General features: G+C 59.8%; 2 protein-coding genes across 10 annotated transcripts in view; one reads left to right on the top strand and one right to left on the bottom strand.

Moving 5' to 3' along the window:
- Nucleotides 1-18,675, top strand: part of PPIL2 (peptidylprolyl isomerase like 2) — a 29,446-nt gene extending 10,771 nt beyond the window's left edge. For 5 of the 8 annotated variants that reach the window (XM_086349112.1, XM_086349109.1, XM_086349113.1 and 2 more), the window contains 12 exons: nucleotides 355-515; nucleotides 1,354-1,429; nucleotides 1,767-1,873; nucleotides 2,023-2,112; nucleotides 2,303-2,336; nucleotides 2,740-2,857; nucleotides 4,375-4,431; nucleotides 4,812-4,884; nucleotides 4,980-5,042; nucleotides 5,149-5,288; nucleotides 5,484-5,604; nucleotides 6,051-7,095. In XM_086349112.1, the coding sequence (XP_086205238.1) occupies nucleotides 355-515; nucleotides 1,354-1,429; nucleotides 1,767-1,873; nucleotides 2,023-2,112; nucleotides 2,303-2,336; nucleotides 2,740-2,857; nucleotides 4,375-4,431; nucleotides 4,812-4,884; nucleotides 4,980-5,042; nucleotides 5,149-5,288; nucleotides 5,484-5,580 (1,016 nt within the window). In that variant the 3' untranslated portion in view covers nucleotides 5,581-5,604; nucleotides 6,051-7,095. Of the gene's footprint in view, nucleotides 1-354; nucleotides 516-1,353; nucleotides 1,430-1,766; nucleotides 1,874-2,022; nucleotides 2,113-2,302; nucleotides 2,337-2,739; nucleotides 2,858-4,374; nucleotides 4,432-4,811; nucleotides 4,885-4,979; nucleotides 5,043-5,148; nucleotides 5,289-5,483; nucleotides 5,674-6,050; nucleotides 7,096-17,734 lie in introns of those variants that run through there. The other 3 variants (XM_086349110.1, XM_086349107.1, XM_086349105.1) reach the window with 2 other exon arrangements.
- YPEL1 (yippee like 1) lies at nucleotides 8,719-20,918 on the bottom strand. Of its 2 annotated transcripts, none has more exons than XM_086349118.1 (5): nucleotides 20,814-20,918; nucleotides 10,789-11,066; nucleotides 9,990-10,033; nucleotides 9,602-9,710; nucleotides 8,719-9,064 (listed from the first exon to the last, which is right to left on the bottom strand). In XM_086349118.1, exons 2-5 carry the CDS (start codon nucleotides 10,990-10,992, stop codon nucleotides 8,975-8,977), a joined length of 447 nt encoding a protein of 148 aa, XP_086205244.1. In that variant the 5' UTR covers nucleotides 10,993-11,066; nucleotides 20,814-20,918; the 3' UTR covers nucleotides 8,719-8,974. The 2 variants fall into 2 exon arrangements, with proteins under 2 accessions (XP_086205244.1, XP_086205245.1); XM_086349119.1 differs by lacking the exon at nucleotides 20,814-20,918 and adding an exon at nucleotides 20,315-20,448.
- Nucleotides 20,919-22,637: the final 1,719 nt, after the last annotated feature.

Genomic DNA, 22,637 nt, shown 5'->3' with positions numbered 1-22,637 from the left:
GTCCCTGGGGCCTGGGTCCCCCTCTCCGCGCCCCTCAGAGATGGTCCGTTTCTCACTGCAGGGCTGGGCCAGGCCGTGTGTGACGGCCGCCGGGGGGCAGGAGGGCCCCAGGAGGGGTGGCAGTGTGACATGGGGCTGTGACCCCGGGGTCTGGCTGGGGCGACGGCCTAGCCCCCGCTCTCTCCACGGGCTTCCCCGGGGCTGTCGTGACCCGGAGGCTGTGATGGACGGAGGCGCTGGTTGCCCTGGCCTCCTGCCCGGCCGGGCTCTCAGTGGCTCTGGCCCGCTGTTCCCTCACGGCGTCTGGGGACGGCGCTGGGCCTCGGCTGCTCAGGACCACCGTGCCGTCTCTAGATGAAGAGAAGGCCAAGCAGGACCCGTCTTACTATTTGAAAAACACGAACACGGAGACGCGGGAGACGCTGCAGGAGCTCTACAAGGAGTTCAAAGGGGACGAGGTGCTGGCGGCCACCATGAGGGTCCCCGAGAAGGCGAAGGTGGACAAGCTGAACGCCGTGAGTGGGGGCGCTGCCCTGCCTGGCCACACTCCTGGGGTGCGGTGCTGGGGGGGGCCGCCGGCAGCCTCCGTGGTTCCTCACCACAGAGCATCTGGGGTGTGGGCAGGCATGGCCCTGCGGAGCTGGCCACTCAGAGCCAGAGTGACCCCGGGGTGCCGAGCTGCCGGGGAAGCGGGGCAGGTGGTCCCGGGGTGCCTGCCGCCGGCCTCACCTGCATGTCCCACCCCTGTCCTTGTGCTTGGCCCTGGGTCCCCGTCGGCCGTGCGGGCACTGCGACTCGTGCCCTGGCCTGTCGGGCCCTCAGCCGCCCCTGCCCCTACCAGGCAGGGCCTGGGGGACTGGGGCTGGGAGACCCCCTTTACACAGCTGGACAGGAAGGCAGGTGTGCTAAAGACAAGGGTGTGTTGTTCATGATTTTCTCTAACACAGCAGCTCTTAGTGTTTTGGTGCATTTTCTTCTGATTGGAAGAAATCTCTTTGTGTGTTTAGAAGGAAAAAAACGTTTCATCGTGGATGATTTTTTCCTGTAGGAACTTGAAACCTTTAAAAGGGCCCTCGAGTGCCTAGAGCTCTGAGCCCTGGAGGCGCCCGCGCTGCCTGGCGCGCTCCTCCAGGTTTCACCTAACACGAGGCTTGGCAGCCAGGCCTTCGGCGCAGTTGAAGCCAAGGGTCGCGGCCAGGCTCTCCCTGGGCCCTGCAGGAGAGGCCAGCGTGGGTGGGCGTACTGTTCGCCCAGGAGACCCCCTGGCGTCCGGGGGTGGTGGAGGGAGGCGAAAGGCAGGCCCGGGGTAGAGGGGCGGCCCCCCTGCTGAGCACCGGTGCGGTTTCCCCGCAGGCCCACTACTCCACCGGGAGGGTCAGCGCCTCCTTCACGTCCACTGCCATGGTTCCCGAGACCACACACGAAGCAGGTAGCACCTGGCCCCACTCCTTGTCTGTGGCGGCCGAGCATAGGTGTCCCCCCTGCCTGCTTCGGCTCTGTGGGCTTGCCAGCAGCTCGCCAGTGGTCAGGCGGGGACGGGCCCTTTCGAAAGTGGGCTTGTGTCTGGGTGGGGGGCGTCCATTTGGAGGCTCCCCTGAGGGGCCGCCCCGCCCAGGCCCCAGCGCCCTCCCCTCTGCTGGTCTTGGCTGGTCAGGGCCCACCGTCCCCCAGCCCCCTCCTCCTCTCCCCTTGTCGGCCCCCGGTGCCCGCCTTTCCCCTGGGTCCCCAAGCCCGGACAGGCGGGCAGCTCAGGCGTCTCCTCGTAGCGGCCATCGACGAGGACGAGCTGCGCTACCAGTTCGTGAAGAAGAAGGGCTACGTGCGGCTGCACACCAGCCTGGGCGACCTCAACCTGGAGCTGCACTGCGACCTGGTGCGTGGGTGCCCCCCTGGGAGCCCAGTGCGGCCGCGGGGTGGCCGGGCTCGCCACGTGCACTGGCCGAGGCCCGGCTGCGGGCCGCGGGAGCCCTTCCCCCCGCCGAGGCCGCCGTGTGACTCGTCAGGGCCCTTGGCCTGTTTCAGACGCCGAAAACCTGTGAGAACTTTATCAGGCTCTGCAAGAAGCGATACTACGACGGCACCGTCTTCCACCGGTCCATCCGCAACTTCGTGGTGAGTGCCGGCGCCGGCTGCCCCGCCCGGGTGCGCAGTCCTCCCCACGCAGGTGCTGAGCCCTGGTGCCTGGGGGCCTTCTCGGGCCCAGCCCAGCTGGCCACATCGAGCTTGTGGGGGAGATCCCATTGTCCCCAGCAGCAGCTGGGGGCTCACGGCGGGGCTCCTCACTGGCGTGCTCTTCCTGCAGATCCAGGGAGGCGACCCAACGGGCACCGGCACAGGTGGGTGTTGGCGCTGGGCCCCTGGGGCGCCAGCTGCACCGTGGGCCATGAGGGGAGGGCGTGGGGCCCCAGACCCACGGCCTATGGCCTCCAGCCCCGTTTCCTCGCTCTGCGCTGGTGGTGAGGCCTCCTCGGGCCCCCAGGGGCCCCCGCCTGGCAGCAGACCTAGGGGCCCAGGGACAGGGGTGGGCTCTGCCCCGGGGGCTGCTCCTCCAAAGCCCCCCAGCCTGCTGGCCGCTTGGGCCAGCCCACCGTCTCTCATGTGGAGTTTACCCTGAGGGCCTGTGGCTGGGGCTCCCGGGCAGCTGGGGCTCCTGGGCAGCTGGGGGTGGGGGCCCTGGGGCAACGAGGTTTCTGGGCTACGTGGGTCACGGTCATCCTGCTGCCCTGGCCTCTCTTCCAGGCGGGGAGTCATGCTGGGGGAAGCCCTTCAGAGACGAGTTCCGGCCCAACCTCTCGCACACGGGCCGTGGGGTGCTCAGCATGGCCAACTCGGGACCCAACACCAACAAGTCTCAATTGTGAGTTGATGGGGGCAGTGGGCAGGCGGCGGACTCCGCGGGCTGTCGGTCTTGCCCAAGGTCGTGCCCACCTACGTCCGTCGAGCCAGGAGGCCGCCCCACGCTCAGGTGCTGCCTGCTGAAGGCTGACCTTGTTAGCAGGAGGCGGGGGCACCCGGGGCTGCTGCAGGAGGCTGCACCGCAGCCTCACCCGCTGCCTCCCCATGGCAGTCCCTGGGAAGGAGGAGTTTAAACACGCTGACTGCTTAGCTGCCTCCTAGCTGCTTCCGGCAGGCGTTACAGTCCGCGGGGAGGTGGGGTGTGCGCTTGGGCCTGCAGTGGAGTCCGCCTCTTGTGCAGGGTCCCGGCTGTGCCTTCGTGCGTGTCTGGGAGGCCATGGGCGCACAGGGCGTGTCTGAGCGGTCCGGTGTCTCTGAGCCGCCCCTCCGTGGGTGAACAGGGCCTTGCCGCTGCCCGATGGTGAGGATGCCCGTCGGCCTGGCATGGCGTGTCGGCCCCTGGCCGTCTTAGGTACCAGTGGAGCAGGCCAGGCCTCACCCAGTGGGCGGCTTTGGTTATTCTCGTCTAAACGTAGAAGAGTGTGCAGAACTCAGGGTCTCAGGCCAGGAGGAAGGGTGGCGACCAAACCCGGGGGACTTGTCCCAGTGGTTTTCCCTGGACCTACCTCAGCGGGGCCCCTGGGGAGCGGCCCACAGAAGAGGGACCTCCCGCCGACCACGAGGAGGGCCTTCGGGCCACCCTCGGCGCCAGCGTCTGTGGGGCCTGCTGCACTCCCCGAGGGCGGTCCCCGTGCTGTTTCCTGTCTGCTTTGCTGAGTTGCTTATCCTCCGACGTGGACGTGATTCCAGTCGGAGCCGTGTGGCGTGTTGTAGAGGATCAGGCAGCGTGAGAGCCTCCAGGTGGGGACGTGCCTCGGCTTTCCAAGGACGTCTTGTATCTTTTTAATGTGACCTCACAGTTCCTGCCCACGGGTGCCCTGCCTTCCTGCGGACAGCTGCTCCTGGAGGGTTTTGTGGTTTGGGACAGCTTGGAAATGGAGCTTCTCTTCCCTCATTCTGGGGTGGTGGTCGCTCACGTAGAGGAAACTACCGGGTCCATCTAGGTCACGGGGGGCGCAGTTGCCGAGTGGCGTCTATCCGGGCCCTTACCTGAGAGAGTCAAGGCTTTGTGGACACTTGTGTTCTCAGCTTGAGGGGTGGGTGGACTCGGGTCCCTCCGGCTGGGCTGTGCGGGGCCGGTGAGCAGCGTTGTCACCTGATCCGGCTCCCGGGCCTGCTTTTCCAGGCGAGGTTTCGGAGTTTGTGTGTTCCTGGGACGTCTGTCCCTGGGGTCGTGTGTTTTCCTCCTGTAGGCTGTGGGTGCAACCCTGAGGGGTCAGCCTCTCTGCCGTGTCCGTGTGTCTGTCCCAGCTGAGACTGTGGACAGTGCACTGGCCCGTGTGGGAGCTTGGCCTGGGGGCACTGAGGCAGGCGGGTAGGGAGGCATGGGCTCTCCCTGACCACCCCGTCCTTCCCCAGCTTCATCACCTTCCGCTCCTGCGCTTACCTGGACAAGAAGCACACCATCTTCGGGCGGTAAGGCTCTGGGCAGGGTCTGTGTTGGGGGTGGGTGGCTGCCTCCCCCAGGCCAGGCCTGTGCCCCCTTGTCCGATCTGTGCGCAGGTTGCGGGGGTGACCCTTAGACCCAAGACCTGCCCCCCGCAGGCTCTCCCTTTGCAGTCCCAAAGCTCAAAGCTGGGCCATGTCCTGTCTCTCCACCTTTTGTCCAGGACTCAGTGTTCACCCTTAGCGCCGAGTCCTCTGCAGACGTGTGTGTGTGTGTGGTTGGGTCCCGTCAGTCTGTGCTGGCAGCCGGCCCACCTGCTCACAGTCTGTGCCCCAGTCTGCAGGGGTGCCTCGCGTTCAGGGGTGCTCGTGCCGGGCACGTTCTCAGGTGCCCCGTTGCCCTGCTGCAGGGTTGTTGGGGGCTTTGACACACTGACGGCCATGGAGAACGTGGAGAGTGACCCCAAAACTGACCGCCCTAAGGTATGTGCCTCAGAGCAGAGGGCCCTCCCCTTGGGCTTGGAGCTGGGTGGGCGGCGGCAGGTGGGGGGCCTGCTCATGCCCACCTGCCCCGCCAGGAGGAGATCCGGATTGATTCTACCATCGTGTTCGTGGACCCCTACGAAGAGGCCGATGCTCAGGTGAGGAGAGGCCTGGGGGGACGGCTGTGCCCGCGGCCGGCCCGGTTCTGTCCCCGGAGCCCCGCCTGGGCCAGCACTCGAGCCCGCCTCCGCCCGGCCCCCACAGATCGCTGAGGAGCGCAGGAAGACGCAGCTGGAGGCAGCGGCCCCCGAGAGCACGGCCAAGAGTAGCCAGTCCCCGCAGGGGAGCCAGGGCCCCCAGACGTACCGCCAGGGGGTGGGCAAGTACATCAGCCCGGCAGTCACGTGAGTTTCCCCAGTGCCCACGCCCCGCGTCCTGGGGTCAGAGCCTGTCAGTGGGGGTCAGACAGAGGCTCCAGGACTGCGCTGTCAACTGGGAGGGAGCTGGGGAGTCGGGACCCGTGCGGCCCTGTGACGTGCAGGGGCTCCTCGCTGGGGGCCCGTGGGCACATGGCAGCTCGTGTTCACTGTGCCCCCCAGGAAGCGGGTAGCAGAGGAGGAGCCGTCCACCAGCGCAGCTGTCCCTGTGGCCAAGAAGAAGCCCAGCCGCGGCTTTGGGGATTTCAGCTCGTGGTAGCAGCCGGCCGCTGTGCTGGATCCGGTAGGGACTCGGGGCTGGGTGCGCGGAGCCGACTGTCCGCCCTTCAATAAAGCTCTGGCTGCTGCCCGAGTCCTCTCCTGGTTCCCTCCCTGGACAGGTGGCTTGGCCCAGCCCTGTCTGCCATCTCGGGCTTCCGGGGAGGAAGGGCCGTCTTCTGATCCCCGTGCCCCCACCAGTCACCTCAGGGTGGCCGGTCCACTTGGTGTGGTCCTCCAGCCAGTGGTCACCTGGGACCTCAGACCAGACCTTCTGACTCGGGGGGTACAGCCTCGACGTTCCGTTCAAAAACCTTTTCTCCTCTTGCTTGGGTTCACTGGGCCTACCCAGCCCCAGGGCTGTTCCCTCTGCTGTCAGGACAGGGGGCTCCCACTGTCCTGTCCGGGCCTGAGCGGGGGCCCTACCCTGGGACCCGGCCTTGTGCTCACACTGACCGGTGCCCTGCGCAGGGGGTCCTCTCCCAGCTGAGGAGCCGCAGAGCCCGTCCTTCCCACGTCGCCCCCTGCAGCCCTCCCCCTGGACATGGCCCTCGGCTTCCAGAAGCACCACAGACGCTCAGGACAGCCACCTCCCAGGACCACGTCTGCTCTCGCTGGGAGGCTCACAGCCTCCCTGCAGCCCTCGCCCACTCTCAGCCCTGAGCTGCCGGGTCAGCACGGCTGCCCCCCGCCAGGCTCCGTGCCCACTTCTGTCCCGTCTCTCCTCACCCGAAGCCTCACGGCAGCGAATGCAGCCGGCTCTCGCTTCCAGAAGGTACTGTGGCTCTTCCCATCTCTGCTGCTGGGCCCGGGCCCACAGGTCCACACGCATGGTGGCGCCTCCCCCGCTGGAGGCCCACTGGGACTCCTCTGAGGCCTGCGACTGTCCGCAGGACCTGGGCTCCACAGGGACTGTCCAGCCCCACGCCTGTGGCCAGGCCGCCCTCCCCCGTGTCTTCAGGACCGGGCGCCAGCTCCTCCTCAGCTGGGAACTGCTGGGCAGCTCACTCAGTCCTTGGGAGCCGGGGTCACGGGTAGGAGGTGTGCGGGGCGCTCGCCTGAGGCTCCTGGAACGGGGCACCCCGCCCGCATCAGCTCTTGAGGAGGGAAGCCGCCGCAGGCCCCTCACTGCCTTGCCAGACCACCAGACCATCGATGCTGCTGACCAGGAGGCAGCGAACGTTGCAAGCTTTATTTTGGAAGCTCACACAGACAGAGCATGGAGGGCCGGACACGGGCGGTCCTGCTTGGGGAGCACACCTGTGGGCTGGCCTGGGCTTCTGTCTGTCCGTCCATCCATCCAGCGGCCGGGGCCACCTGCCCTGACGGAAGGCCAGCCACCCCGGGCTGCAGACCCACAGCTCCACAGAGGGGACAGGCCCGGCCCGCCCAGAGCCTCTGACGAGGGAGCGTTTACATCTGAGCTGCAATTGTACTTTCCTAGATGTTAAAACATTTAGATTGTGTAAGTCCCTGCTGAGGGCATCAGGTAAAGTAAAGGACTTATGAAACAGTTCCCATTTCTGATTCCTCCTGTTAGCTGACAGATGCCATCAAGAGTAAGCATGTAGGTATAAAAATACTATATATATATACTTATATATATACGTAGGTATAAAACAGCCAGAGCTAAACCACGTTTCTAAAGTAAACGTGCAAAGGACACTACGTGGTGGACTTAGACACATTTATAATCCTGGTGTCACCGCCCACTCTTCCCAAGGAAAAAAGTATCTTAAATAATTTAAATAAAAGTCACGGGGTAATAGCTAGCCTTGTAGGAACTTAAAGGGGACGTCCAGCACTTGACCCACACGTCTGGCTGTGGCCTCAGGAGCATTTGTCCTTGAAGCCACTCACGGTCAGTTTGTTTGGTTTCGAAAGGAGCTCGGGTTTTGCAGAAGACCCACAAGGAAAGCGGCTGAGAGCCTTGGTTGGTGTCAGCTTCAAAGCCGTCCCGCGCCACGGGGAAGAAGGCTGCCGCGCCCCCAGAGATGGCCCAGAACACACGGGCCACGTGTGAGTGCAGTGGACACGGGAGCCGCAGGAGGCTCCTCAGCGTCCAGAAGCATCTGCTGGAGAAGCGTCTGGCCGCCGGCTGAGGCTTGGGGAGGGGCCCCGGCTCAGGCTGGCTCTCAGGGGTTTGGACTCAGCCCTCAGGGCAGGCGCCCGTGCTGGGAGGCGGCCTGCTGGGCACCCTCGTGGATGACCCAGTACCCGGGGGTGGTCCAGGCTGGGGGTCAGAGGGTGCCCATCGGAAGCTCACCTGATCCTGGAGCACCAGCCGGGGCTCTGGCTCAGGGGAGAGCCCCCCGTCTCCAGTTTGTGGCCGTGGGATTGTGGAGCCAGGGTCCTGGGTGTCTCAGGGCCCAGCGAGCATGCTGAAGGCCTCCGGACGCGTCGAGGGGCAGGCCGGGCTCACCGGCCAGAGGGCCTTTTGGCCTCCACTCTCCGCAGACTGGCCAGAAGCCACATGCAGCCCAGCCCTGCAAAGGCCCAGTGCATGGGAACTCGAGCAGAAGCAGGGCAGGCTGGGGCCCCCGAACAACCGGAGTTTACACCTGTCTTGCAGCTGGAACCTTCTGTGGAAAACGTGAAAACAGTGGCAGATCTTAATTTGGAAGTTTATCCTGTTTTGGCGTCTTTCAAATATAGGAAAAATAATTCTTTTTCTTCAAGTACATCAGAGTAGAAAAAGAAGTCCGCTTTCCCTCGGTCCAGTGTGATCAGCTCAAACTCTGCGGCCAGCCGCTCAGGGCCTGTGCACAGGCCCGGGCCGTGTCTGTGGACCACTTGCTCACCTGCCTTCTAGATAAACAAGCTGCTGGCTTCAGTGAACAGGGTGTTCCATTAGACACGTTTCTCTTTCTAGCTCATTAAAGTGTTACCCGTGGCGCCTTCTGCTCTTGAACAGGCTAGAGAGCACGCTGGGTGCAGAGACGCACAGCCTTCAGGGAGATTCCGGGAAGAGGACTGGCCTTGGCGGTCTGCGCACGGAACCGCCAGTGTGGGCCCAAGAGGCAGGGGGAGGTGACCCCCTCCTTTCACTCCAGACACAAGCAGGGCGGGCCCTCCAAAGGCCGCCCTGGGATCCATGGCACTGTTTGGTTTTCCATCAAAACGACAGAACACAGCCAAATTCTACCTTAAAAGCATTGCTTACAAAAGGTACGGACTAGATGGACAAGTCATCACTCAAGTCTTTCTCTGGATCTTGAGAAGTTAGAAACAGCTCATTGAAACATTTCAGAAACAACCATGTGCGTGAAGAGGACACAGCTTGGGGGGCTGCCTCACCCAGGGGGCGGCCAGGGGGGTCGCCTGCCCTCGGACACGCCCCAGCTCCTTGACGTTGACCGTCTCAGTCACGTTCAAGGGGGAACAGGAAGTCCACTTTACTCCCAGCCATTGTCTTTGATCATGTGAGCGAGCTCGATGATAAATTTTCCTTCTTTATACTTCTGACTGCTTTCAAAGGCGTGCTCCTTGAAGAGAGAGAGAGGTTTCAGAATAGAATCCGTTTCATTTTTCAACTTCTACATGCAGCGAAGAAAGGAAAGACAGGGTCACGTCTCCCAGACATGGCCCACGCCGTGCAGCCCGGGGCCGAGGAGGGGCCGCTGTGCCAGGGGTCAGGCGTTGGCGGGAGCTACAGTGTCAGCTGTGCGGCTGAGCATGGGCTCAGCAGGGCAGTTCAGAAGGGATGGTGAGCAGGAGCCTCCTTCCTGGGGCTCGGGGTCACAAGTGGTGGAAAGGAGCGGGGGGTGGGGCGGGGCACTTCCCCGCCCTCCCACGATGGGCCCAGGAGGGTCCTGGGGTGGGGGCTGAGCACCCAGATGAAACGGCTGTGAGCATGACCGCAGGGTCACGTCCACAGGCCTCTGCCCGTGCCCAGCCAATGATCACCTGCGAGGCAGGCGCAGCCTCCCCGCCCCCCTGGCCTGTGGCCCCGCCTTGATGGTCGGCACCCATCCTGTTTCCGGCCCGCTATCTCCACGGTCACGCGGACCCCGGGGACTCACATATTTCCACCCGAGCGTGGTCTTGCAGTTCTCGCAGTAGATGTCGGCCACGGCGTGCAGGCCGGTGAGCAGGACTCGCTCCTCCGCAGGGCCGCAGCCCACATTCACCCTGCGGGGAGGAGGCACTGGCACCCTCGCAGGGCCAAGCCCGCTTTTCCACCCGCCAGCTGCCCCGGGGACCCAGGGGTGTCCTCCCTGACTCCCCAGCTGTCCCTTGCCCCTCAGAAGAGAAGGCACAATTTCTGGCTTCCCCCCCGAGAACCCAGGACGCTGCGAGGAGGCACCCAGAGTTCGCTGTTTCCATGGAAACCAAGATGGACCCCAGCTGGGGGCACCCCACCCCCTGGCCTCTCAGAATAGCCGGCGCGGCCCTGGCCCTGGTACTCACACTGAGTTGAAGAGGTAGGCTCGCCCCTGACTTCCCTGGAAGGACTGCAGAGAAGGAAGAGGTGTCAGAGGGCCAGCGCAGTCAGGGCTGAGTGACGGGAGCCCTGCCCTGGGAGAGTGGAGGCACCCCCGAAGACCCGGACAGGCGCGGAGGGGCCGCCGGGCAGAGCGCCCATGAGCCTGTGCCCGGGACAGTGTGTGCCAGCCTCCAGCAGATGGGGGCACGGGGTGGTTGCTGTGCCTTTCCACGGGAACTGTGAGAAAACCATGGCCCCAGGCGGCCCCTTTCTGGGACGAAAGCTCGTAGCACGCTCACTCATTCCAGGACGGCCAAGGAGGCAGAAGAGGGCATCTGTGTGTCTCCAACCTCCAGCCAATCCCAACTGCATGGCCACAGGACCTGGAGGGGGCACTGGACGGGGACTTGTCACCCCAGTTGCCAGGCTCAAGGGACCAAGTGGGACGACAGGCCTCAAAAGTAACCAGAAACGAAACGGATCAGAACCTTCTTTTGGTTCTTGCCTATCACCCAGGAACAAGCTCCTGGCCCTGGAAGCCAAGCGGCCCGCAGCCCAGGCCTCGGTTTGCACAGGTGGACGGTGTGTGTGCAAACCCAGCCACCAGCCCCCCGGACCCGCCACTGGGCAGTGCCACAGCCAAGACCACAACGCAGCCGCACACACTCACACACGACTTCCCACAGTGCCGCCCACGAGGCTGCAGACATTCAAGGTCAGCACACCTGGGAGAGTCCATATTCCTCTCCTCATAGGCCCCTGATTTCGTGAGCAGACACTTGCCTTGGAGATCAGCTCGTCGTGATTGGCCAGGTGGGCCCTGCAGTGGACACAGCTGTAGGTTCGGTGGCAGTTGGGCAGATACGCTTGGAAAGTTTTAGACTTGGTCATCTTCACCATCGCGGGGCACTCCTGGCTCAGCTCAGGGCTGGCGCGGGAGGAGCTGCAGCTCTGCTGGGCTCTCCAACAGAAGAAACACTGGAACATGCACGCCAGAGCCGTTGTTGTTCAGAGGGCGTGTGGCTCCGTCCACACAGACTGGGTGAGAGAAACGCCACAACCTGTCAACACACGGCAGAGGGTCACGGAGAGAGAGAGGACGTGCCTGGCTTAGGACGCCTGTTGCAAAGACGAGGGAAAGCGCAGGCCTAGACGTCACAGATCTAATTCTTTACGAGAAATTGTACATAACAAGAAGGTTAATACCCAACCGTGGACGCTAACTCTCCATTTAGTTGGGAGTGGTTGGTGAACCACTTTCACACATAAATAATTTGAGAAAACAGTAGCTCAAATACGTCTTTTGTCCTCTGGCTTTAGGGCACGTGGAAGAGATAGCAGCCAACAAACTTCCCATCGGAGAGACGCCAGGAGCACTGGGCCCGTCCTGCCCCGAGTAACGGAACTCGTCAGTGGCTCCAAGCACCATGACGTCTGTGCATGTGTGGTGGGTCCCGTACTGGTCTCTAGGAAATTACCTATCAATCCAGAAATACACCCTCATGCACAGTCCCATGGTTTTCAACAAGGGTGCCAAGACCATTCCGCGTGGAAAGGGCAGAGCCCTTCCAACGAATGTGCCGGGAAAACGAGACAGGCCTGTGACAGGAATGATGCCGCGCACAGTGGCGCACTCGGGCCAGGCCTGAGCGCAGACTGCAGCTGGCGCCTCTTAGGAGAAAGCGCAGTGAATGCTGCACGACGCCGGACCTAGTGGCGACTCACTGGATCTGACACCAGGAGCACACATGTGTCTGAGGACCCCGGAAGGAGACGCGAGAGGAGATGCAGAGTTGCCAGGACTCGAGGACAGTGCAGACTGATCACCAGCAGACCCGAGGAGGGTGAAGGAGAAGGAAGCCATGCCGCATCACTCAGTACGGAGGCTGCAGAGCACTGAAGAAAAGCAGGGATGTCTGAGAAGCCTCCCGAAGGGAAGGGAAGGCCACCTTTCACCAGAGCAACTTCCCCAGTCAGTCAGCAGAAGGCAGAGGCAGTGGGGAGGCACCCCAAGGCCCTGAAGGGGAACCCCGTTCTCCCGGGACTCTGCAGCGGGAATGTCGCCACGGACCGCGGGACGTGTCATCTGCAGACGAGCAGCTTGACTTCCGGAAAGCATCACTGGAGGAGATTCAGGGATGTGCTTCAGACAGAAATGAGAGAACGAAACAAAGCCCACTCGGGTCTCGACTTGAGACCTCAAGGAGGCAGGATGCTGAGTAAAGAAGAGGCTGAGTGCGCAGGCGGGCAGGGCAGCCCACCTCTGGAGCGCTGCGCCGTGCTCAGGATGGGTGAGCAAGAGAGCAAGGCGGAGGCGCGGGCGGAGCAGCATCCCAAAAGCAGCTTCGCGTGTGGACTAAAGGGACGCTCTGCTAAATGAAGGGTAAATGTGCCTTAAACATCTGTCCCAACAAAAAGAGCAGGTGTGTCGCTTCCAAACGTGTAAAGGGAGGTGACGAAGGGAGGGAGCGGGCCAGGGGAAGAGCAAGAAGCCTAACGAAGGAAGATTGAAACCCAGGCATTTCAGTGCGTAGGTGAAACGTAAGTGGACTCACGTTAGAGTTGAAGGTTTCAGACTAGACAGAAAACACACTTTATCTCGATGCTGCTTCTAAGACACACACCTTAAATTAAGGCTCAGAGAGGACGAAAGGAGAAGCAAGAGGCTGGGGAGCAGCAGCAAGACCTGTGGCCGTGATTACTCGCTGACGCACGCGGTTCCCACAAAGACGGTACAACAGAGAAAAGCAAGTCGGAGCCGCAGTGGTGGCTCCTCACACCCGTCAGAAGGGCCATCCAAAAGACCACAGATAGCAAAGGCTGCAGAGGGTATGCACAAGAGGGGCTCCTGGCACTGCTGCTGGGAGTGCGCACTGGTGCAGCCACCGGGGAGAGCAGCGTGGGGGTTTCAGTTACCATACAACCAACCTAGCAAGCCCACTTATCTGGAGGAAACATTCAAGAGGGTACACGCAGCCCAGCGTTCATATCAGCACCGCTCAAAACAGCCAAGAATGGAACCAGCTGAGTGTCCACTGACAGGAGTGGATGAAGGCACCGTGGGGGTGTTTGTGTACACACACACACATACGCACACGTTTCGTAATAATGCCATTGGCAGCAGCGTGGACTGACCTAGAGATCATCACATTAAGCGAAGTTAGACAGATATCATAAGGTGCCACTTACACATGGGATCCAAAAACTGACACAAGTCAACTGATTCACGAAACAGAAACCAACTCAGGAAATAGACTCATGGTTCCCAAAGGGGAGAGGCAGGCAGAGGAGGGAAAAGCTAGGAGTTTGGGCTTAACACACACACACTGCTATATGTGAAGCGGTCAACATGGACGTCTGCTGTGCGGTGCAGGGAGGTCCGCCAAATGCTCTGTGACAACCCATACGGGAGAGTCTGCAGGAGTGAATGCACACTGCATCGCTGCTGCGCGCCGGACAGACACGCACCGGACAGACACCAACCACATCGCAAGGAAGATGAACGAAAAAGTTAAAGCAGCAAATGGATAGAAAAAGTACTAAAATAATGAAAACTATTACATATGTTTGTATTTCCCTTAAATAATAACATTTAATGGAAAAACTTGATGTTCAAGCTGGTTTTAGAAAAGGCAGAGGAACCAGAGTTCAAATTGCCAACATCCGCTGGATCATGGAAAAAGCAAGAGAGTTCCAGAAAAACATCTATTTCTGCTTTATTGACTATGCCAAAGCCTTTGACTGTGTGGATCACAATCAACTGTGGAAAATTCTGAAAGAGATGGGAATACCAGACCACCTGATCTGCCTCTTGAGAAATTTGTATGCAGGTCAGGAAGCAACTGTTAGAACTGGACATGGAACAACAGACTGGTTCCAAATAGGAAAAGGAGTTCGTCAAGGCTGTATATTGTCACCCTGCTTATTTAACTTTTATGCAGAGTACATCATGAGAAACGCTGGACTGGAAGAAACACAAGCTGGAATCAAGATTGCCGGGAGAAATATCAATAACCTCAGATATGCAGATGACACCACCCTTATGGCAGAAAGTGAAGAGGAACTCAAAAGCCTCTTGATGAAAGTGAAAGTGGAGAGTGAAGAAGTTGGCTTAAAGCTCAACATTCAGAAAACGAAGATCATGGCATCCGGTCCCATCACTTCATGGCAAATAGATGGGGAAACAGTGCAAACAGTGGCTGACTTTATTTTTCTGGGCTCCAAAATCACTGCAGATGGTGACTGCAGCCATGAAATTAAAAGATGCTTACTCCTTGGAAGGAAAGTTATGACCAACTTAGATAGCATATTCAAAAGCAGAGACATTGCCAACAAAGATTCATCTAGTCAAGGCTATGGTTTTTCCTGTGGTCATGTATGGATGTGAGAGTTGGACTGTGAAGAAGGCTGAGCGCCCAAGAATTGATGGTTTTGAACTGTGGTGTTGAGGAAGACTCTTGAGAGTCCCTTGGACTGCAAGGAGGTCCAACCAGTCCATTCTGAAGGAGATCAGCCCTGGGATTTCTTTGGAAGGAATGATGCTAAAGCTGAAACTCCAGTACTTTGGCCACCTCATGAGAAGAGTTGACTCATTGGAAAAGACCCTGATGCTGGGAGGGATTGGGGGCAGGAGGAGAAGGGGACGCCAGAGGATGAGATAGCTGGATGGCATAACTGACTTGATGGACGTGAGTCTGGGTGAACTCCGGGAGTTGGTGATGGACAGGGAGGCCTGGCGTGCTGCGATTCATGGGGTCGCAAAGAGTCGGACACGACTGAGCGACTGAACTGAACTGATCTGAATGGAAAAACTTCCATTAGATAAAACAGCAGGGAGATAAGTAGCAAGTATAAGTCTTGTTACTTCCTAACAGTCTCAAAATACGTAAGTCAAAAGTTGGAACAACTTTGAGATAAATTTATAATCAAAATAGGACCATGGTTGTATATAATCTTTGGCATGCTGCATATAACCACATAAGCATACGGTGTACTCCACTGCACTCTTCACCAGCTGACAGAGCAAACACAAATGCAGGCAGACACACATTTTGATGAAGCAACTGGAGCTGAAACACATGTAGAAAACCGTCTGAGAACCAGAGACTCCAGCTCATTACTTCACGTGCACATCTACCGAGCACACAGCGCGCCTCAGCACTCAGGGTGGGACTCACGGCGTGCCCTCAGACCTCGGCACAAACCACAAGTCAGTGTGTAACTAGAAGACTTCTCATATGCTTGTAACTTAGGAAATATGCTTCTATATACCCATGTGACTAAGAATAATGGAAATCAGAACATATTTTGAACAATAAAACGGGCATCCCTGATGGCTCAGCTGGTAAAGAATCCACCTGCAATGCGAGAGACCTGGATTTGATCCCTGGGTGGGGAAGATCCCCTGGAGAAGGGAAAGGCTACTCCAGTATTCTGGCCTGGAGAAGTCCATGGACTGTGCAGTCCAAGAGGTCACAAAGAGTCAGGCAGGACTAAGCGACTTCCAAACCATAAAATAATTACCAGAACTTAAGGGGAATGTAGGTTCTTACAGGATGGATATTAGAAGACAGGTGGGATTACTGAGCTAAACACCCATCTTTAAAAACGTCCAGAAGTCACAGGAAAGCAACCCCAAGAAAATATAAGAAAGTAAACAAATAGGGAAAAAAAATTAAGGAAAGAGAAAAGGGAAGCTGGACCCCCTGGAGAGGATCCACGAGGCAGAGGCGCGCCTGTCGGCTCAGCCAGCCCCCGGAGACGCAAACAAGCGTGAGACTCGGCACAGGTGCTGCGGTCAGCTCAAGTCAACAGAGGTGAAGGCCTGAACCACACGATGATTCCTGGAAAAAAGCTTAAAAATATGACTCCAGAAGAACTAGAAAAGCTGAATAATCCTGTCAACACAAATCAAGTCACTGGTAAAAATTCTCCTCCTCCAATACACACCCTGGTAGCAAAGAACGTCCCTGGAGAAGTCGACTGCACCTCCAGAGAGGGCTCGTTCCAACCTGCTGAGAACGCTTCCCGGGAAGAGAAAGAGGAAGCACCTTCCCACCATTTCACGTGGCTACCTGACCTCAAACCCCTGTCTGGGGGTCCGCACTTTCACTGCTGGGGCTCAGGTTCCGTCCGTGGTTGGGGAACAGACCTCGCAAGTCCTGCGGCAGAGCCAGAAAAGAAAAACAAGAACGGAATCCACTAAGCTTCTTCAAAGAAACCAAGATGCAAACATCCTATGCGATACTGACCGGACGGGACCCAGCACTGTATTACGGGACTGCACAGCTGGGGGTCTCATCACAAGAACGCAAGGCGACTTAACATTGGAAACATTTACCACAGTTGTTCCATTTATCTGAATGGATGGAAAAAAGTTTGGAAAAATTTAACATCCATTCACAATTTAAAAAACATTCCATGCAAACTAAGATTGTGAAGAGAACTGTTTTGAGGCATGGACCGAAACATCATACACAACGTCACAAGTTGGAAAGTGTCCTTTGAGACGCGGACTAAACCAGGAGGCCTCTGCACCCTCATGCAGCCTCCCAGGAGCCCCAGCCAGCTCCACAAGGCCAGGAGAAAAGCCTCCTAAGTGAAACCATGCTGGCACACAGCAGTGTAACAACAGAGTATCTGTGAGCAGACTCAAGACCCGAAACACCTTGTACACAATTCTGAGGGGTAAAAACACAGCCCTACATCCATAAAGAAGGCTGAGCGCCAAAGAATTGATGCTTTTGAACTGTGGTGTTGGAGAACACTCTTGAGAGTCCCTTGGACTGCAAGGAGATCCAACCAGTCCATTCTGAAGGAGATAAGTCCTGAATATTCATTGGAAGGACTGATGCTGAAGCTGAAACTGCAATACTTCGGCCACCTGATGCGAACAGCTGACTCATTTGAAAAGACTCTGATGCTGAGTGAAGGCGGGAGGAGAAGGGGACGCCAGAGGATGAGATGGCTGGATGGCATCACCGACTTGATGGGCATGAGTTTGAGTGAACTCCGGGAGTTGGTGATGGACAGGGAGGCCTGGCGTGCTGCAGTCCATGGGGTTGCAGTCAGACACGACTGAGCGCCTGAACTGAACATCCATGGGGAGCTACACCATGACCAGGACTGGAGATACCGTGAATATGAATCTTCCTCAAAGTCACTGTTGAATACAATTCAAGTCACAGCATAGGAAGCACTGTACACACGGCATAGGAAACGTGTGTGTGTCCACCTGCGAGTGCAAATGAGCCAGGGAGCTGGCGGGACAGAGAGATCGGGTCCGGAAGTGTCTGCGGGGGACGGAGGCTTCCTTGACCCTCTCAGGGTCCCTGGTGGGGTCTGAAAAGGAAGCAGTAACTGGAGTGGGAAGCATTTACACCTTTCAGACCAGGACTCGGTCGGTTTGAGAAGAACTAACAGGGCGGGAAGGGTTTGGGCTGGGGTGGTCCAGGAGGAGGACCCCCAGTGGCCCCCCTGCTCGGGCTCGCCGCGCCTCCTGCTGTCTCTCAGACTCCTCCAGCTCACGGTGCCCAGGAAGCTGTGGGCTACACCGGGCGGTGTGTCCTAGGGGTGGGGGGCCGGCTGGTCGGGGGGGGGGGGCGGGCATACCAGCCTCAACCAGGAAGGAAAGCGTTCCCTGCCTGCAGGCCCCAAATCCATCTCCATGTCTTCACTTGAGTCTTCTCTGTATTTAAAGGAGCCTTAAATGTGGTACCTTCTCTTTTAGCCCTGGTGGCTCAACTTCAGAGCCCTGGGCCCCTTTCGAGGCAGAAGCACCAGTGACCTGGGCAGAGACCACCGGACGGCCTTCACCAAGCCCTGCCTTTAAACAGGCGACTGCACGGCAGCCCACCCGTCTTCTTGCCTGGAGAATCCCAAGGACAGAGGTGCCTGGCCGGCTGCAGTCCACGGGGTCGCACAGAGTCGGACACGACTGAGCAACTTTTGCTTTTCCCTCTTAGAATGGGGACAGCCCTCATTTCTAACTCCGAGTGACCTCTAACAGGGCAGGGCTGTTTAAGTGGCATCTTGGGGACTTCCCTGGTGTCCCAGGGGTTAGGACTCGGCGCCTCCACTGCAGGGGCAAGGGTTCAGTCCCTGACGGGGTAACGAAGACCCTGCCCCTGGTACAGCCAAGCAGACAGGGTGATGGCTTGCCAAGGCTTTTCTGTTTCTTTGAATTTCTCCGGGTGTAGATCGCCTCCCGCATACTGCCAGCCCCCCGGAGGCCCCTTCCCCTGGAGCGGCAGGCCCCGTCCATCCTCGGTGCCCACGGTCACCCTTCAAAGGCCGGCGTGCCTCCAGCCCGCGTGTTCTGCCATCTGTCCTGCCCTCCCTCCTCGCTGACCCCTGGGGAGCCCAGCGGAGCAGGGGCCCAGCCTGGATCTTGGTCACAGAGAAGCGTGTTGTGATTTAACTGGGATTTTGGGCTGGGCGTCCCCGAGGCCCACTTCTCCAGCCACCAGTACAGCGCGCTCTTCGAGGAGACCTGCTGACAGGTCAGGACCCATCTTAGCACTTGAAGGGCAAACACACCACCGGCCTCACTGCTGTGGCTGCTGTGTCCCTGGGTTTGGGGAGCAGCCACCATCCTCCTAAGATGCTAGTGTGGGGTAAGTTTTTAGAGCAAAAATAACATTCTGGATTCCAGAAGTTTTCCTCCTAAAATAAGCATGGATATTTATTTTGAGAACGTGAATCAGGCCCATGTCCATATGGTGCTTCACCATTCGGAAGACAAACCTGAGAACCAGAACCCCAAGCGAGCGGCTGACTCCCGGGAGGGTGTGGGCTCCGGCCCCTCTGGCCCAACGTGGGTTTGTGAGTCCTCCCGGCCCCGCCCTGCCCACCTGCCTGCTGAGCAGTGCGCTGGCACCCAGCCTTTCTTTTCTAAGAGCCTCTGATACAATGTTTTAATTTCTCCCCCTAGTAACTAAGAGTCCTCGGGTGCCTCCTAGCAGAAGTCGCCCACTTGCTGCTCCGAAGGGAAGACACAGGCAGGGATGCCTCTCTTCAGCTCCAAGAGGAAGAGGAGGAAAGACGCTGGGACGCTTGGCCATTTTAGGAGCCTCGTGCTCATTGAAACACCAAGCACCCCTTTTGTCGAGGAAGGGATGGGAAAACCAGAGACGCAGAGAGGAGCCAGAACGGGGCTGGTGCTCAGCGGAGGCTGTGCAGCTGAGGGTTGGGGGTGGGGGAACTCAGACGGACCAAGACTGAACAAAGCCACATGAGGGGAAGCTGGGGGGCCTCAAGCCAAATTGCTACCCGACCTGTAAAATGGGCCCAGGCGCCCCGAGAATAGCTCCGGGCGTCAGGTAGGCTGCGCGGTGGCCAAGGGCTGTGTCCATGCCTAACAGCGCCCACAGGGATCCCTGGTCCTGAGGCCGCCTGGGTGTGGACACGGCCTGACTCCATGGCCAGCGACAGGCCCAGTGTTGCAGTCACCGCAGGGGTGTCACCCAGCGCCCAACTGGACCAAACCCTCCCCACTGTCCTCCCTGGAGCCTCAGCCTCCAGGGACCCGGCGTCCAGCGCTTGCTCCGTCCTCCCCTCTCCACACTCTCCCCACTCCTGCAGGTTTTGCTGATCAGCCAATCTAACCCCTTTCTAAAAAGTTAAAACCAAACGACTCTAAAGTGTCAGAGATGAGGAGGAGAACTTCCACTGCTGCTTCATATTTGAAACTACCTTCCCTCATCAGTTTTTCAGGGAGGAAGAGACACTCCCGCGCAGCAAGTCCTCGTGGGCATCCACCTCGCCCCCTGCACCCCCCCCCCAGGATCCTGGCGGGCCCTGACAAGGCAGGGAGGGATCAAAGGCTCTCGACATAAAGAGCTTTATAAAGGCATGTACTTTTACCAGTTTTTAATTTTGGCAAGCACACAGGCCCACGCTGGGCGGCAGTGGGCACGCTGGGTAGAGCGCAGGCTGGGACGGGCTGGACTACCTTTGCAACTCTTGTGTAAACATAAAAGTTGTTCCAAAGTAAGCTGATTTCAACTCAAAAAGACTCAAACAGATAGGTAATCAAGATCACTCAGTGCCCAGTGCTAGGTGGTTACAGCCCTGCTAAGACGGGGCTGCCCCTGGGCCTGGCCAAGGCTCCCCCCACGGAGAAGACACCTGGCCCCTAAGATACAAGGGGGAGGCGGCGGGAGGGGCCCAAGCTGGCCTATGTCAGACCAGAGGCCGAAGCAGGGTCGCAAAGCTCAACACCGGGAACGGGCCAGCTGCTGCCCGGGGCGGGGCTCGGCCGGCGTGTCCACCTCCGGGGAGCAGAGGGGCCGCCTGCTCAGGGCCGCACCTGAGAGCCATCCCCGGAGGCGGAAAGAACATTCTTGGCGCAGAACAACAGGTTGAGGTGTGTGTACGCTTCCACAGAAAGAAGGCACGTAGCGGCTCAGAAAAGGCCGGGGGTGGGGCCGTGGTCCACCTAGCACGGAACCGGGCCCAGTCCCACCCAGAACGGGCCAGACCTGGACTCGGCGCCGCCCGGGGCTCGGGGCTCGGGCAGCGAGCCCCGAAGCCCGACGGGCACGATTCGTTTCGGCCTCGCCCTGCACAAGGGCCCTTCGGTGCAAACGCGGGGGCCTCTTTTGTCCCCCCCGCCCCCCCGCCCCAGCCGCGACCCTGCCTCCGGGGAAGAAGCCTGTTTACCCCCGGGCGGGCGGCTGCGCCCACACCTTCTCCGCGGCGGGGCGGGGTCGGAGGCGGCGCGCCCGCCCCGAGTCCCGGGCCGCGCCGAGCCCGGCGGCCCCCGCCCGCGGCCGACGCCGCTGGTCCCCGGGGCCCGCCCTACTCACGGCCGCCCACCGCTCCGCGCCCCGGCCCGCAGCGCCCATCGGCCCGGCCTCGCTCAGCGCGGGCGCGGGTCTCCGGCGGCCCCGGAGCGGCCCGGGACGCGCTGCGGCCGTTGGCGCCCCGGCCGCCCGCGAGGCATCCCCGCCGCCGCCCGCGGGCCGCCTGCCCTTTGTTTTGGAGCCAAGGCCCCGCCGCGCCGCCGTTAACGGCCTCGGAGCTGGGCGCCCGCCAATCAGCGCGCGCCCCCGCCCAGGGCCCGCCCCGCGCCCCGCCCCGCGCGCCCCGCCCGCCCCGCCCAGAGCACCGCCCGCTCCCCGTCGGTCGGGCAGGGCGGGGCGCACGTGTCGCGGCGCGCGCCGCACACCCATTGGCCGGCCCTGCCAGCTGGGCCTCGGAGCCAGCCAGTGAGGGCCGAGGAGCGCGGGGGCGGGGCCGCCGGGGCGGGGCGGGGCCGGCGAGGAGCGCGGGGCCGGGGCCGGCGAGGCGGGGCGGGGCCGTCAAGGAGCGCGGGGGCGGGGCCGGCGAGGAGCGCGGGGGCGGGGCGGGGGCGGGGCGGGGCGGGGGGCGGGGCGGGGCCGGCTCCCGGAGGTGTGCGGCGCGCAGGCGCGGGTTCTCCGGGACTGGGCGCTGGGCTCGCAGGGGTCTCCGGCGGTCGGAGCCAGGCGCTGGGCGCACTGCGTCCTCCGTTTCTCCTCGGGATGCACGCGCAGGTCGGCCCAGGGCACGTCGGCTCACAGGGCCGGGGGTCGGCGGACAGGGCGCGAGCCGGGCGACCTGGCCCGACCCCCCTCGGAGACCTCGTCCCCTGGTGGGTCCTCAGCGTCGCCTTCCTGCCCCACTCCAGGCATCCTGGGAACTGCTGACCTGAGCGCCTCGGATGCAGACATGACCCGACGGGGAGCCCCGCACAGCCCGCCGCCGACCCGCGGCCGCACTCCGTCCTACAGGCTTGCCCATAGGTCACTGTGGGGATCCCAGGGCCCTTCTTCCTAGACTGGTGTTGAAATCCCATCAGCACCACCCTCGTGGTTGAGGTCGCAGCATAGAATCCCTTTCTAGACAAAGTATTGTGAAATCAACTGGGCCTTAGAAAGCATCACTACGAACAAAGCTAGTGGAGATGATGGAATTCCAGTTGAGCTATTTCAAATCCTAAAAGATGATGCTGTGAAAGTGCTGCACTCAATATGCCAGCAAACTTGGAAAACTCAGCTGCAGCCACAGGACTGGAAAAGGTCAGTTTTCATTCCAATCCCAAAGAAAGGCAATGCCAAAGAATGCTCAAACTACCGCACAATTGCACTCATCTCACATGCTAGTAAGGTAATGCTCAAAAGCCCTCAAGCCAGGCTTCAGCAGTAGGTGAACCAAGAACTTCCAGATGTTTAAGCTGGATTTAGAAGAGGCAGAGGAATCAGAGATCAAATTGCCAACATCTGCTGGATTATCAAAAAAGTAAGAGAGTTCCAGAAAAACATCTATTTCTGCTTTATTGACTATGCCAAAGCCTTTGACTGTGTGGATCACAATAAACTGTGGAAAATTCTTCAAGAGATGGGAATACCAGACCACCTGACCTGTCTCCTCAGAAATCTGTATGCAGGTCAGGAAGCAACAGTTAGAACTGGACATGGAACAACAGACTGGTTCCAAACGGGGAAAGGGGTAAGTCAAGGCTGTATATTGTCACCCTGCTTATTTAACTTATATGCAGTGTACATCATGTGAAATGCCAGGCTGGATGAAGCACAAGCTGGAATCAAGATTGCCGGAAGAGATATCAATAACCTCAGATATGCAGATGACACCACCCTTATGGCAGAAAG

This window comes from Bos grunniens, chromosome 17 (genome assembly GCF_055505025.1).
Source record: "Bos grunniens cultivar Pamir isolate PY7600 chromosome 17, Bosgru_T2T1.0, whole genome shotgun sequence".
NCBI lineage: Eukaryota > Metazoa > Chordata > Mammalia > Artiodactyla > Bovidae > Bos > Bos grunniens.
Note: the sequence above shows the minus strand (reverse complement) of the source record. Positions and strands in the feature narration are given on the sequence as shown.